At 38.6% G+C, this 16,039-nt stretch overlaps 1 protein-coding gene across 1 annotated transcript in view; it reads right to left on the bottom strand.

Moving 5' to 3' along the window:
- Positions 1–2,425: 2,425 nt before the first annotated feature.
- Positions 2,426–16,039, bottom strand: part of KCNB1 (potassium voltage-gated channel subfamily B member 1) — a 598,477-nt gene continuing 584,863 nt past the window's right edge. Inside the window, exon 3 of the mRNA XM_085619438.1 lies at positions 2,426–5,838. Within this exon, the coding sequence (XP_085475564.1) occupies positions 3,781–5,838 (2,058 nt within the window). The 3' untranslated portion in view covers positions 2,426–3,780. The remainder of the gene's footprint in view (positions 5,839–16,039) is intronic.

Genomic DNA, 16,039 nt, shown 5'->3' on the forward strand with positions numbered 1-16,039 from the left:
CAACTCTCACCTGACTACCTTCCCCATGAATTCCAATAATCAATTTAAGATTAACCATATAAACCGGTGAAACACTGAACATACCTCTGAAAGTTCAACCAAACCTTATGTAATGACATTGAAATGGTGTATGATGTGCGCATGGAAGTGCAACAAATTTAACTATGTCTATTTTTTATCGGAGACAAAGAACAGATACGTGGATCTTATTTTATAGAACTCATGACAATGCTAGTAATATCATTTCTGAAAGTGCCAAAAAGTCAGAGAGTATTACCATTAGCAACATTTCCCTTTAAGGTGCCTATGGAGGGTATGTTGGCTCTGGCTGACTACTTCAGGACTCATATCCCAACATCGCCCTTTGCAACAAACCACGCAGGATGGCATCTGTGACATTTTTAATCAGAGGCATATTAAATTATTTGTGTGGTCTTCCATAAAACCAACGTCTCGAAACCTTTATTCTAAAGAGTTATTAGACTTCAGCGTACTTTTTTAGGTTTGTAAGGGAAACATACAGAAAATGAATATCTTTCACAAAGTTGGTGGAACTTTATAAAATGGCTTCTACTATTCTAAAAGATCCCTGGTCTACTATTAAATACTATGTGTTTGTGAACAGTAAATTTACAGTTTTTTGATTTTACCTCACAAGGCAGAAACAAAAGTGTACTGTCAGGAAGTCGTACGGACTCTGTACTTTTCTGTACAACTTACAAAACTAGGTATTCTCCTGGAAACCTTAAATAGAACAAATCAAATATTGTCTCCTATACCCCATCAGAAGAAAAAGCACATGTAAAATATTGACAGATTTTTCATGCAACTCAGGTGGATCTTCATTAAACTGTCCATGGATCCACAGGAATGCTGGATAACTTTGACTAAGAAACCACAGCAACAAAGAGAACATTGTCAGAACATGTCAGAATGGAAAAACAGAAATTACTTGGTTCAACAGTATTCCAAATGAAAAACAACTGGCAAGGATTGTGAAGCGTAGCATCGTACATGGCAGACTGGCCTTTGGTTAGAAGGGGAGTTGCACCAGTTGACTTCAGTAAGAAAAGAAAAAAATGCATTGCAGGAATCTGTACATTATTTAAGTGATTGCTACAGCTGAAGGAAATATTTATATGGCTATTTTCTATTGGTCTACCGAAAAGGGAACCTACAACTACAAAGTCACCTATAAAACATGTTCCACTGGAATCCAGTATATCTATAAAAAAATGTGTCTTCCCTGAATATTACATTTGTGCTGATGGAATACATGAATGACTGCTGATGTGAAGAAGTTTTTTAAAATCAATGTTTAAATTCCACAGTGCTGCTCCGTATACAACCATCCTATAAAAACACATTCACAGACAATTCCTTTGTTGGCCATTCATTTTCACTTTCATTATCCCTAGCTTATTGTTGAACATTAAGTGTTACTAGTTATGCTAATGTTTCTATTTAACAATTCTGTAATTATGTTAAGTTTACTCTACCTTTGATAAGATTATCTTGGACAAGGTCTGAAACACAGATTTGTTACATGTACATATATATTATTTTAATAACATTAATTTGTTAAAGTGTGAAAAAAGCACTAGAATTACCATTATTTTTACAGTTTTCAAGCCAGTGCATCACAGTAGAGGTATTTAATATAGACAAATTATCTTCAAATTGGAAGGCAAGTACAGTTTCAAAAAAGTAAATTTCAAGTGTAGTATTCAGTTACCAATAAAAAAATTAAAAGTTATTGGTGAGGGAATAAAAAGGTTGTTCTACAACGCAAGTTAGATTGTACATGCCTTCAAATATTGTTACATCTCCAAATATACAGCTTCATAAATGTTGTGGTGTGTCATTTGATCAAGTTAAGAACATATTAAATACATGGTTTTGACACTGGCAGTTTTTGAATGGGTTAATGAGAGCTTAGATTAAACACATATATTTCGTCATTTCTAATTGTTTATGAATAAACTTTACATCTCAACGTTATGTAACACAATACAGTAAATGCAATATATAATTGCATTGAGGTAGGTTCATTCCTATTGAAAAGAAATGCTAGTGCACTGTAGATGGAAACATTTCACCATGTCACTTCAAAAACTACACGTATTCTTCATTTGTCAGATAGACGTTTCACCACAAAAGGAGTGAATGACTCAAATTCAGGTCTTCACTATTATTCACTAGTGAGTACAATCAGTTAGCATAGTCCATTGGTAGCACCCTTGTCAATTATGCATGCTGTCCTTAAATGCTATCATGCCCACTTTCTTTAAATATAATTTTATTGGGAGATGCAACATCTTATGTATAGCACTTATGTCATGGAAAAAAGGCCTCTTCAAAATGCCTATTTTAGATTAACATTCATGATAATACTGGTAAAAGCACATCTCCGCCTTCATACTTGCTTCACCAATTCTCTTTATTTCTATGTTTCTGATTCACTTTCCATGTTTCTCTGTGTTTTGCCAATCATTCCCTGTAAATTTAGGGCCTGAACACATGACTGGTGCAATCTCATTCTTCCACAGTAAATAAATAACAATACAAATAAAAAGAAATGTACATGTAACAAAGCTATGGTTGGTTTAGAATGGAACTCATTTACAGTAACATATTACAAGTGGTCAGACGAAAGAAGATTAAGATGAAAACATGTAACTAGTATGTTGAAGAGAGTGGTTAGAATAGAGAACAAAGCACGGTTACAGTAACAGGCACAAATTAAAATTATGGTTATTTTAAAGTGCTAGGTGTATGCAGTCTGTTTTCTTATAATGCCTATACAAAAACCGTAATTGTTTTTTAAATATTAAAAAACTGCTAGGTTTTGCAATAATATATGTACATATATATTCCCTCACTCTAAGGATGATATTACAAATGTGTTGGACAGTGCATTTAAAGAAAAACAAAAAACGTTTTGCACACAGATTTTAAAATGTGACCAGTTATGCTTTCCTTCACTTTAATATGTGGTGTGTAATACAACAACTTGGAAAGGCATTATCTGCATTCATATAAGTTTACATGGCACCCGAAGAGTGGGTTTCACCCATGTTGTACCCACAACAAATATCTACAGCTAACCAGAGCAAGAAAGGATTGGGTTAACAACATGAAATATGCAGTTGTAAAAATTCCTCCGCATTTCAAATTTAGGATTTGAGATACAAATGGTGCAACTCTCCCTGATAATCTTTATTAGAGAGAACCCTTAGCATGATATGAGCTCATATCAAATAGCTGCATGTTTAAGAAAATGTTTACGACCCTATCAACCTAAAAACGAATTTGTGTAGAATATTGATCTTGAGCCGCTATTGCTAAATAAGGTGTCTTAATATTGTGCATCTTTTTATAGAGAAAGGATGAATGCGTTAGTTTGGAGTACTGCTCTCAGGCAGTGAGGGACAGTTTTTGAATTGCTACATTCCACACCCAGTCCTTTGTATTGGGTTCTGATCTGCCTGCTATACATCCTTTATACAAACAAATGCAAAATAAAGTTTAAATACTAAAAAAAAGTTAATTAGAAGAGGACTATATATTTGGTCACAAAGGCTTGGAAGAAAGGTGTTAAAAGTAATCAAACATAAACAAAGACTTAAAATGTAGTTCTGACTCTGAGAAATGTTGTCAACATTGAGAAGAAATGTTCCTATTCCTCTCAGTGCACAGGTGGCTTATTGCAGTCAAAGTCGATGCCATGCAAAAGCTCTTTGAGAGAGTGTAGAGACATTCCATTTGACTTCCAACAAGTCAGACGCTTGGGTCATGTGTGCTACAATGCCCTCCTCCACCAGGTAACACATGGATTTGTGGTGAAATATGATTGTCTACCTTGATTGGTTCTTGGGCATCTGGGGTTTTACCAGTCACACCTTCCGTGGAGTAAATGCAATTTTGACCCAGTTTGAACTTTGAAGAAACAGCTAAAGCAGCACTTTCAAGGTGGTTCTTTTCCACTCGGTATCCAGAATCCATTGGTTTACGATACCCACTATTAACAAGATACTTTGGACTTAGGTTCCCAAGACGTTGTTTTGGGGGGCTTGCATCTATGCCATCTAGCACCTGACCTTCATCATCAGTATCTGCGTCTATATATTTCTGTACATTAGCATCATGAAAGGTGAAACCCAGTGTTATGTTTTTCTCTGGTGACTTTTGTGGTGTTCTAGCACTAGCCGTAGAGTACAGAGATGCTTCTGGACTGAGCATTGATCGGTCAGACATTACAGAACTGTCTACATTTGCTGCGTGCCTTCTGTTCTTCAGAGGATCTGTAGATGTTCCCAATGCATGGTTTGTTGGAAGTAAAGTGGTGCTGTCCTCTTCCAAAAAGTTGACCTTCAGAGACCTTAATTTTAATGGGTTATTGACTCTTAGTGAACTTTTGGGACTTTCTGGAGAAAAGGTAGAATATTGGTTTCCTTCAGTATTTTGGGATATCTCTGTAAATAGGTCCCTAGTGATATCTGTAGACCATGGCCTGTTGTGCACAGCCCTCTGTTCCCTAATTGTGTTTACATTTGCTTTGTATGGTAAAGATACAAGAGGACTGTGTGAAAACCTACCAGACTCAGTAAAATCGGCAGCACAGCTTATAAAACTGTCTATGCTTGACATACTTCTCATATCCACTATTCCTTCTATACGGGTAGCTAGTAAAGGGGCTGCTGGACCTGGAATAGTCTCCATTTCAAGTTCCTCTTTTTGTTCTGCTGGTTGAGTCGAGTCTTTTGTATTTAGGATTGGCTGTGACTGAGTTTTTGCCATTTTAATGTACATGTTTTCTAGTTGTTGGACATTCAGATGCTGAGGACTGGAAGAAGATCGATTCTTCTCCGGTGATCCTTGCTCCTTTGCGTCAAAGGACTTATTAGAACCTGTCTCAGACAGAGTTCTTTTTTTCCATTTCCATTTGCTGGGTGACAAATTATTGTCCTGCACTTTTTCTTTTTTCTCTACATTTTCATCATTTTTTTCAATAACTACATCCATAAGCTCTATGCTCCGTGCAAAAGCATCTTTCATGTTCATGGAGACTATGCTACCATTACGTTTTGCTCTTTCAAGTGCTTCTCGGCGCTTGATGGCCTTCTCTTGCCTCTTTTGTTCCTTGTAGAACTCTGAAAAGTTATTGACTATAATAGGGATTGGAAGAGCAATCACTAGTACACCAGCAATGCAACATAGTCCTCCAACAATTTTGCCTAAAAGAGTTTTCGGATAGATGTCGCCATACCCAACCGTTGTCATTGTGATTGTAGCCCACCAGAAGGAAGCTGGAATGCTCTTGAATTTGGTGTCATCCTCATCTTTCTCTGCAAAAAACACTAAGCTTGAAAAGATCATAATACCCATGGCCAAAAACAGTATGAGTAACCCAAGCTCATTGTAGCTCCTCCTTAATGTAAATCCCAACGATTGTAATCCTGTTGAATGTCGAGCAAGCTTTAGGATCCGAAGTATTCTCATTATCCGAAATATCTGGACCACTCTTCTCACATTTTGAAACTGAAGTACACTTTTGTTTGACTCAGTGAGGAAAATTGTGACGTAATATGGTAAGATTGCTAACAAGTCAATTACATTGAGAGGACCTTTGAAAAACTTCCACTTATTAGGCGACGACAAGAATCGCAAGAGGTACTCCATTGTAAACCAGGCAATGCATATAGCTTCAACATGGGCAAGTTGTGGATTGTCTGTAACCTGTCCAAATTCATCATTTCCTTGTAGTTCTGGAAGTGTATTTAGTGACAAGGCAATTGTAGATAATACAATGAACAGGATGGAAATGATTGCCAGGATCTGTAAAGAACAAAAAAACGGTATTATTTTCAAAGAAAAGAGAACGTCAAATATATACAATCTGAAAAAATACTGAGGGCCTGAAGACCTTAATATTAATGTTTTCAAGGCAAAACAAAACATTATACAATTGGCAGCTAACATTTCTCAACTAAGCATATTTGTCTGTGTGTGTTAGAATGGTGAACATAGAAGTAATTTGAAGGGGCTTTAGATGTACTCCTGCAAATCAAAGTATGCATTAGTCAATGGCTTTGTAATGAGAACCTGTTTTGTCCTATGTGGTTTTCTAATATTCTTTCATGGTATTGTGCTTTTCCAGCTACTTTATGAGGTGTGCCGTATATTGGGAGACCTTTATGACAGATCCTATGGCTGGAACTACATTCTGTTGTTTGGATGCTTCAAAATGTTGAATCAGTATTCACATGGAACCTAAAACTACCTATTACACAAAAATGTGTACATGATGACAAGATGTAGGGCCTTATTGCCAGTTTAGTGGATGGGATATTCCATTACAAATGTGGCAGATATCCATCTACCTTATTACAAGTGCATTATAGCCCAGGACACTTGTAAAATGGTGCACATGATATATGTCATGTTTGATGGAATATCCCATTCACCAAACTCTAAATAAGGCCCTAACTAACAACTTTGCAAGATCATATTTTACACTTGTTTCTTAATGCACAACGTTTTTTTCACTTATGTGCCCTGAAGTTACCAATGCATGTTAATGAAAATCACAAGATAGATGACTTTTCCTGTTTTTTGAAAGCTAGGGATATTCAACGCTGGCAGGCTTAGGAAATAAGAATTTTGCACGATTTAACCTAATCCCTAAGATACCATTCTTCCCAACATACTGAACATGAGCAGTGGTCGACATTAGAAAACTTTCCTGAACTTACAGCAGCACTCATCATTCAGAGTCTGATGTACAAAGAGACAGATCAGAAATAGTGGTAGCAAATTGAGCACCCGCTATTTGCGACTTGTCCCTGATTTTGTGATATGACCTTGGTACTACTAGGTGTTGCCAAATCTCTAATCATAGGGGATTGCAGAACAACTTTCCTTACAAAAGTTAATTAGACAGGTTGCTACTTGTGACAGCAATTTTTCAAGCAACCCATGTTGAGGACACATAGTACAGTCAGTGGTCTTCTGGACCACTGACTGCTCGACCGAGGACATTCAATGTTATTTAACAAAGAGAAACTGTCCAACAGGGACTCAGTTACCACATCCTTCAAGGAGTCGGTAACTGTTCAGAGGTGTGTGACTACATTTGCAGGCGCAAAACATTGATACGTACCATATCGAATCCCAGTTCAAAGGGGTGGCCCCTCTTATGCTACTTGCTAAATGCGATTTGTTATAGATCGGTAAGACCAGTTTGCGATAAGTCGAACATGTTTTTCTGACTCGTAAAAAATGTTTCATACAAACCTAAAAACATTTTTTTAGATTGCAAGCACTGTGATTTTACCACTGCAAAATGTCTTTGTATAATAGCTGCTTCTTTCTTATCTCTCGGATTCTAATTTTTTGAAAACACTCAATAAGCTATGAATGAGTGAGATCTCTCCACATTTGTATCAATCCTCTAGACTACTACTCTTACTCGACTCCCACAAATTTTAGCTAGTGTGGCTTATTTTGAAAACTACAAAGGTGTTGTCCTCCCATTGGTGAGCAGAGTACACTCTCTTCACACCACATATATTTATGCCTGTTTTAACTATTCATTTCTAAATTAGCATTTTTCCAGGCATGAGTCTGACTTACATCAAGAAAGCAATTTGTACTGTACTTTTGTTGTTTCCTCATCAAATCTCCAAAATAGTTAGATAAGCTTCCACAATGCCAGCTACTTCTCACTATCAATTTACATTTAATCTCAAGAATCAAGTACTCTAAAGTTGAACTGCAGGAGTTATGTAACACCACAGAGCCACTCACTTTTTGCCTTGCTTACTTATCCATTTGTCCACTTACTTGTGACTTAGGCCTTGATTTAGAGTTTAAAGCGATACCAAAGGGGATGATGGACGGAGCGTTTGAGCAAATCAAACACTCACCCCCAGTCAACTGATCTGGGTTTAATCCATCATCATTGTTTAGCTCACTCCACCACCCCAGTTCAGACATGGCCATATGCAAATCAGTCTGACCCTGTGCCTTGTTTCCAGTCCAGGGAGACCTGGCTTGGCAGTTCGGGCTGGACTGTTCCCATGAGGCACAGGCTCAAGACTGATTTGCATATGGCTGGGTTCAAACTAGAATGGCATGGTGAGCAAAAAAATAATGGCTGTAGGCCCAGAACTCTGTACTGGGGTGAATGTATGGCATTGTTCTGCATTGTGTGCATCAACTGTTGTTTTTGCAATTGATTTAGAGTTTGCCAGACTAATACTCCATCACAAATGTGACAGATATCCCGTCCACCTTTTTACAAGTGTCATAAGATATAATGCAAAGTGGGTGGGATGTCCGATACACTTTCGTGATGGAGTAACCCAGCCACCAAACTACAATAAGGCCCTTAATACTATTTATTATTGCCACTTAAATAAAGTTGGCCATCTAAGATAAATTACAACTTAGCCACAATGATAGATGTAATCCATTCTGCAACATGTTTGCAGAATGACTAAAAATGCTCAGATCCATATAACACAATTATTTTGCATCAATGCTAAAACAAAGAAATGAATTGTGAAACTATTGCAAAACTATTGGAAAATATATGACAAATATGCTGTACTTATCAAAGAAATCCTGGTCTATGCATAACCTATGTTAAAAAAATGGAGTGCTCTGATTTAGCAACATATTTTCTGCAATTCTTATCATGTACACAAACAAACACAATTTTGCAAAATGTGTTTGAACCCCTGTGGTGAAAACTTCCCATAGTATCCGCTACACACTGCTTTGTATAAACAATCTAGTAAACGTTCATCATTTTGATTGAATTAATGAATGTACTCAGTTAATGTGTTATCTAATGCTAATAATAAACAGGTATTTTTTCACTGTTGTTACTTCCACCCTGCACTTAAAAATTTAGCAATCAATTTTTAATATATTTCATTGTTTCAATGCAGAATAATGACCAATCCCCTCAAGATGAACCCCAACATGACTGAACTTCTGCTCCTCTCCCCCCAAAAAACCATCTACTTATCCAAGAATGGGTCAATGAGTAAACTGTTTCAAACACGGTAAAATCACTGGGTATCACCTTGGATCAAAACTTGACTACGAATGAACACATCAACGAATTCATCAAAATGGGTGCTCTACACTCTAAAAAATCTCAAGAAAATCAAATCCTTTATCCCATCTGAAGATCTAAAGAATGTAGTGCAATCACTTTTCCTCTCAAAATTTTGATTTTGGCAATGCCATAGTCAACTCTTAATGTAGCTGCTAAACTCCTAACACACCAAAACATTTGACCACATCTCACTTGCTCTCAAGAAACACTCTTTCTCAGACAATGCTCCATGGATCTGGAACTCACTTCCTAAAGACCTTCGCTGTAATCCCTCCTATACTTGTTTCAAACAGAAACTCAAATCACTACTGATGGGCAAATACTTGAACTCGCTCCCCTGAACCTACTATACCAACATTATCATTCAATATGGTCAGTTGACCCAATTCAGTGTTTTAATACAGTCACCAATACCCAAGAATATTGTGCTACGTGTTTACTTTTTGGTTTACTTAAATAATGTTGCACAGTTCTTTACTCTACTATACTAGTACTAACTTTACTAGTAGTAAGGTTACTAGTAGTATCTTACCTTTGTAAATGCCAAAAAGTAGTAAAGTTAAACTCTTGTACTAATTTAGACTTTGGGTCTAACTTTACCTTTGTGAATCGGGCCCCAAGTTTTTATCTCTTCTCTACAACTTCATAGTTAGTTTGTAACTGTAGGGAAAAGAGAAACTGCGGCCACCCATTCTCTCCTTAAATCTGTGAATAGCCAGCAGAAGTACAGAGGAAGAGCGCAGCCCCAGAACAAGAGCGTACCTATTTAATCTTTTTGTTAAGAATTGAGGTCCCTCACCTGAGATTGCTTTAACCCCTTCAGTGCCCCGCCCTTTCCCCGCCCTGTGCCGGGCGTTACATTAGCGGGCGGGGTTCATGACGAGATAGTCTCGTCATGGGCACAGCGCAACCGTGCTCCATGACGAGACTATCTCGTCATGGGCATAGAAGAGGTTAAAAGTGGGACAACAAACTGTGAATTTAATTATTTGTTCCAAGGGCAACCAAAGGAGCTTTCTTAGCAGGGGAATAGTTTGTTAATTCCTCAATGGTTTAGAAATAAGCCTAGCTGCTTGATTACAAACAGATTGTAAACTGTAAATCAACTTTTTTGGAAAACCAATGTATAAAGAATTAGCATAATCTAGTTTAGATGTAACTAGTGATAGAAGTTCAATTTTTAAGGTGTCTTGGGAGCGAAACATTGCAATTCTTATGAACTTTCTTCTATGTATGTAAGCCAACAAGATGCGACTATTGCACCAATATGAGGTTTAAGAGTCAGATTGCAGTCAATAATGGCTCCAAGGCTATTTGCTTGATACTTGGGAGTGGGAGCCAGTTCCTGCTTAAAAGGTGAGTATATCTGATGCCAGAGACAGTGCCCATTGTTTACACTCTTTCTTTCTTATCTGTATTGAGGTTTGAAAGTTTTCCTGAGAGGCAGGAGAGTTATCCACCTGGAAAAAGATCTGATTTCATCACCACACTTATATAAAATACAATCTTGGTTGATGAGAGGCCTGACATAAAGGTTAAAAAGATGAGGAAAGAGGCAGGAACCATGAGGCATCACACACCTAACCTGAACTGTGGTGGCTTTTGTCCACACATGCAAGGACATTTCTCATTGCAAGCCCTAAAAGGAACCATGAATCACTGCTCCATGAGCTATACTTTGAGTCACAGGAACATTGGGGTGGACCCTACCTTACTGCCCTGTCTCAAATAATGTACTATGTGAGTGAGTGAAGCACGCAAACGTTTAATGAGTGATATACTCATAAAATAATAGGAGTTAGAGTTCATTTTATAGCACAAAAGTGTTGAAGAAATTGAAAGGGAAAGTGTTAGAAAGTGGATTATTAGTAGTGATAAGTAGTGACTTATCACTAGTAATAAGGCCACAAACACAATAAGAGGGTCAGTCAAGGTCTCAATAAATTATTCCCTTGCTCAGCGCTTGGTAGCGGGCAACCAGCAGGCCGGCGTGACTTAGGATACAACTGTGTAAAGCATTTAAACATAATACAATAAATAAGTAAGACATAACACACAATAAAAATCTAACTCCAATTTATAAAAACAGGTTGTATTTTGATGAACAAATAGAAATCAAAGTGGCAAAAATCCAATGTAGGCAACTAGAGATATGAAATAATAAACACTTTCTAGTGCTTAAAAACCTATAATGTCAAATTGAGACATCTGGTTGTGCTTGACCGGGACAAAGTCAAAGTTTGAGGCTGACTGCAATGGAGCCCTGGTTGGATACCCTAAGGGGGGACCCTGGTCAAAATGTTATCTTTGCAATTAGTGGTTTTTCTGGAGCTTTTTCTCTGGACGTCGTGTGAGGCTCCAATTCAGGCTGGATTCGCCTCAACATAGTAAGCTTGATTTGCTGCGAGGCCCCGGTCAAGTCTAAAGCTCCGTAGCTTTCACCGAAATGAACCTGAAATCCAGGCCGGGTTGTGGTTGAAGGTAGCGGGCTTGACTCTTGACGTTGAGTCGGTCAATATATGGAGCTTTTACCAAAAAGTTCACCAACCTTCTCCACACTTCTGGATCTTCTTCCAGAAGGTCTCCTTGAGGGATCAAAGGGCCCATACCACCAATACAGAGGTCTAGGATCTCTGAGATGGTCCTTGGGATTTTGGGACACCAATTCCCACAATGCACCTGGCCAAATCCTTAAAAGTCCACTGGGAGCACTCCAGGATGAGGACGTCTTGGTGGAGATGATGTAGATGGGCTTTGTAAACCTGTAGCATGCAAAGATTCCAATCCTTAATCCTTCTTGAAGCAAGGCAAAATCCCTAGGGCAGTAGTTCCCAGTGTGCAGCAGGTAAAAACCTTCAGAGCACAATCCTTTGGGGTGAAAGCCAGGGTTCCAGCAGGGCAGTCCTTCTTCTCCTTGTAGTTTCAGGCAGCAAATCTGGGTTGTAATGCATTTATTCACAGTTTCTGGCCGTCAAGCAGGGGGCACCCCTGACTAATGGGATGGCCACGTCCTCCAAAGTGTAGCATATTCTTGTCCCAGAAAGCAAAATTCTTCCAAAATCCAACATAGGGAATTTCTCTCCTTGAAAGTTAGATCTGGCTAAGCCAACCCACTGGTGCGACTAAGATTCACTAACACTCCCCTTTCACACCCTTCATTAATCTAATTACAGGGGCTCCTGTGTAGCTGGGGTTGCAGGATGTGGGGGTGTGCCTGTGCCGTCCCAATGTGTCATTCTCCCCTCAGAGCACAATTCACACCCACTGAATTCAAACGTCATTAAGACGGCTTGGCTCAGCCTTTCAGCTGTTAGCCAATTAGGAGAGAGCAGCTGGAAGGCTGGACTTTGGCTTACAGAAAAGAAAGTTTAATAACTTATTTTCTGGGATAGTTCTTACAAATCTAACATTGTCAAGTTGTTGAATTTATCTTAATTAACATCTTGATACCTTGAATGATATTTTTTACGTGTATACTTAAATAAAATATACCATTGTTAGCCTGCAATGGAGAAAAACAAAATTGGCAGTTTTTCCCTCACCAGGGTTTATAAAACATTGTTTATAATATCCCTGCTTACAGCTACACGACAAACTTCCCCTAGGGCACCTAGGGGAGACCTTAGGGGTGAATTATATGTAGAAATAAGGTAGATTACTACTTTGAAATTACCCTTAATTCCAAAGTTGAATTTGCATATAATTACAATTTAAAAGAATCCTGCAAGGCAGGACTTGCTTTTAAAATGACAGCAGGCAACTCAGTAGTTCACACTCTAGTGCTGGGAATCTACTGGGCCTCTAAACCTTCCTTCCCTATTATATACTAGGGACTTATAGGTAGTTTGAATCCCCCTTGCCTTATTATATACTAGGGACTTACAGGGGTCTGTCATTGTCAATTATAATTATACCTAACCATGTACTTTTAATCAAAGCACAGGCCCTTTGCCTGTTTAGCAGAGCCCAGGGCACAATCAGAGTCAGTAAACCAGCACCCCATAGTCAAAATGGGGACAAAAAGTGAGGGGACACTGCAAATAGGTCCAGATTTCTCACAAAAGTTTTACACATTTTACTGAAATATTCAGGTACTTCATGCTGTGCTGAGCAAGCCCTACCCTCCCCAGGAGGTGTTTTTCGAGAAACAAAACTTTGAAGAAAGTGGAACCAAACAAAATATTTTGCAGCACAATTTCCTTAAGAAGTTTCCCAACAGCCTATAAGTTGTGAAGTATACCTATCCTGCCTTATTGGTTGTCATCTTCTTCGCTTGTACCTTCAGATTCCTCTAATATTCATATCTTCAGTTTCACAGAGTAACATTTATATAAAATCACACAAAATATAAATTAAAGGGCAGAATGAAAAATACAATATTGAATACATCTCCCAACCAACAAACTTTAGACATCAGAGATAACATTCAAATTGGGTTCAAAGTTGCTTAAGGTTATTCTGATTTTGTAGGCCAAATCCTCACACTACCTCTATATTCAATGAGGATGTTGCAAAAAGCTATCATTTGAGAATCTGATATGGCTTGTGGCGCACAGGAAAATACCAACTGTTAACCTTAAGTAGCATTAATTGCACGGCTAATATCAGCTTTGGCCATAATCTGGAAAGGTACGCAATTTGTCGGCAAAGGCCAACTTGTCAGTTCTCTCAAAATAAAAGAATTCTGCCATTATGTAACAGCTTATCATGTGTAGGACAGAAATACATTTTCAGCAAATAGCTGTCTGCTTTACTTTCCAATTTTTTAAGCTATCCCGTAGTTATCTTCAATGCCTATTTTTCATTTTTGGAGAAAACAATTAATACATTCTGAAAATCTACTCTTTTTGACCCAATTACTAACTTCTAATTTGCCACCGATACAATAACATGTAAGGTTCTCAACATATGGTACTATTTAACGTACCAAAGCCAGCTTTTGGCAAATGCACTAATTGTGTCCCCGAACAAAAGCTTGTATTGTCAGAAACCTTTGCCCTGAAATGCCAGCTTTTAAGTTTGAAGCACACTCATTTAGTACTCAAATACATGTCAGGCATTTTCAATGAGTGTTTTATTTTACTACTTGCTTCACATTTCACAATCTCATCATCAACCCTACATGCTTGGGTTCATCCCCATTCTGATGTTCAGCCTCATATGACCTGACAGTTTCACTGTTTGTGAAGGATTGCAACCAGAGGCTAGGGAGGACTGCCAGGCACGAATACCATCATTTCTCACTACTGAACTGGTTATACCCACCATCATGCTAGGGACTGCACAGATCATTTAAGATCTCTCCACAATCATGCTGTGAATGTCCTCTGCCGTGCGGGGACTGCTAAAGATCCCGACCAAGATGCCCAGGATGACTCACAATATCTGTATGATGACCACTATAATTCTAGAGATGCTCATAAAGACGTCAGGGATGGCCAGTTTCATATATGGGATGCCTAGAATGGCCAACCTATGCCAGGGTTTGCACTTATTATACCAGAGATACTGAGAATCATTGCAAAGCAGGCCATAACATGATGCGGATAACTATCCAAGGATTGAGACCATCATGCCAAGAAATGCAATAATAGTACATAAGTTGCCAGAAATTATAACAACATGATAGAAGAGATTACAATACCATTAGGGTGGGAATGATCAACTAACGTTAATGATGGCCATCCTAATACAATGGAAGTTCACCATAAAACACCAAAGAACAAAAATGCTCATGAAAGATTCCAGTATTCTGAAGCACACACACACATGCGCATGCATGCTTGCATGCATGCACACACACACACGCAAACACACAAACGTAGACATTCAGTCAGATTGCATTCTAAATTCAATCTTGCATGGCTCGTTGACAGGTGGCACCTGATCTTACTCTCTGGCTGCTGCATGTCTGCTTCCCCAGCCCCTGGTATGTGGATGGGAGTAAAGGGACTGGGACCCATACCACTAGGACTGCATGGACAGTCAAAACAAACTCTGATCCTTCATGAAGGCACAGTGCCACCAAAGTATTCATGGGAGCTGGAAGGGGCTGAGGGACAAGGGGAAAGCTCGGGGAAGACATCGAGCTGGGTCAGGCAGATTCATCTTCCTATCTGTCCATTCCAGGTCCTTGCTCTACTACTCATTAGATGATTGAAGCATGACAAACATACAATGATGGGTTATAGGAACATCTGATTAAGGGAAGTGAGAATAAGTGGAGAACATTACATAAGATGAAGGTGTGGACACAGAGCACTGACAGTTCAGGAAAATGCAATGCCTGTTGCCTTTCATAAGGAGGAGGTGATAGGCTCAGAGAACACGCGATCAGACACACATTCAATTTACATGTAGAGGCAGTAGCCAAGCAAATTGCTTGAGCACCGCTCAGGTAGACTCTGCAAAGTAATGAATGGAATGCTCAAATTCATTTTAACAATTGGTACTACATTTGGCTGCATTCCAGCTATGCACTTTAGCTCAATTGTCCCAGTGCAAAAAGGGGTAATCTATATGCAAACAGTTGAGGCACCACCCATAAAGAGATGATCCAGTATGAATGGGAACACCCACAGACCAGTCTACAGCTCAGGCCATCAGCCTGGTTTCTGACAACATCGACTATTAATATAGTTTGACTCCATCCCTATATACTACTTGTCCGACTGCTGGTTGTCACTAAACAAAACATATGTGGCGTTACTGTCACTATCCTTTGGGCAGATATAAGCATGATATTTAATTAGATGGCTACTGTGATGAATAAAGTGTCTTCTTGAGGCTTCAGGACCTGCAAAAAGGATGGTCATAAACCTGCTGACACCTTTCTAACTTTGCTCCTGGATGCAAATACTTTGTATACTAATCATTGCCTGGATTGTTTCAAGAAATACATGAAGGTTC

Source organism: Triturus cristatus, chromosome 7 (genome assembly GCF_964204655.1).
Source record: "Triturus cristatus chromosome 7, aTriCri1.1, whole genome shotgun sequence".
Taxonomy (NCBI): Eukaryota; Metazoa; Chordata; class Amphibia; order Caudata; family Salamandridae; genus Triturus; species Triturus cristatus.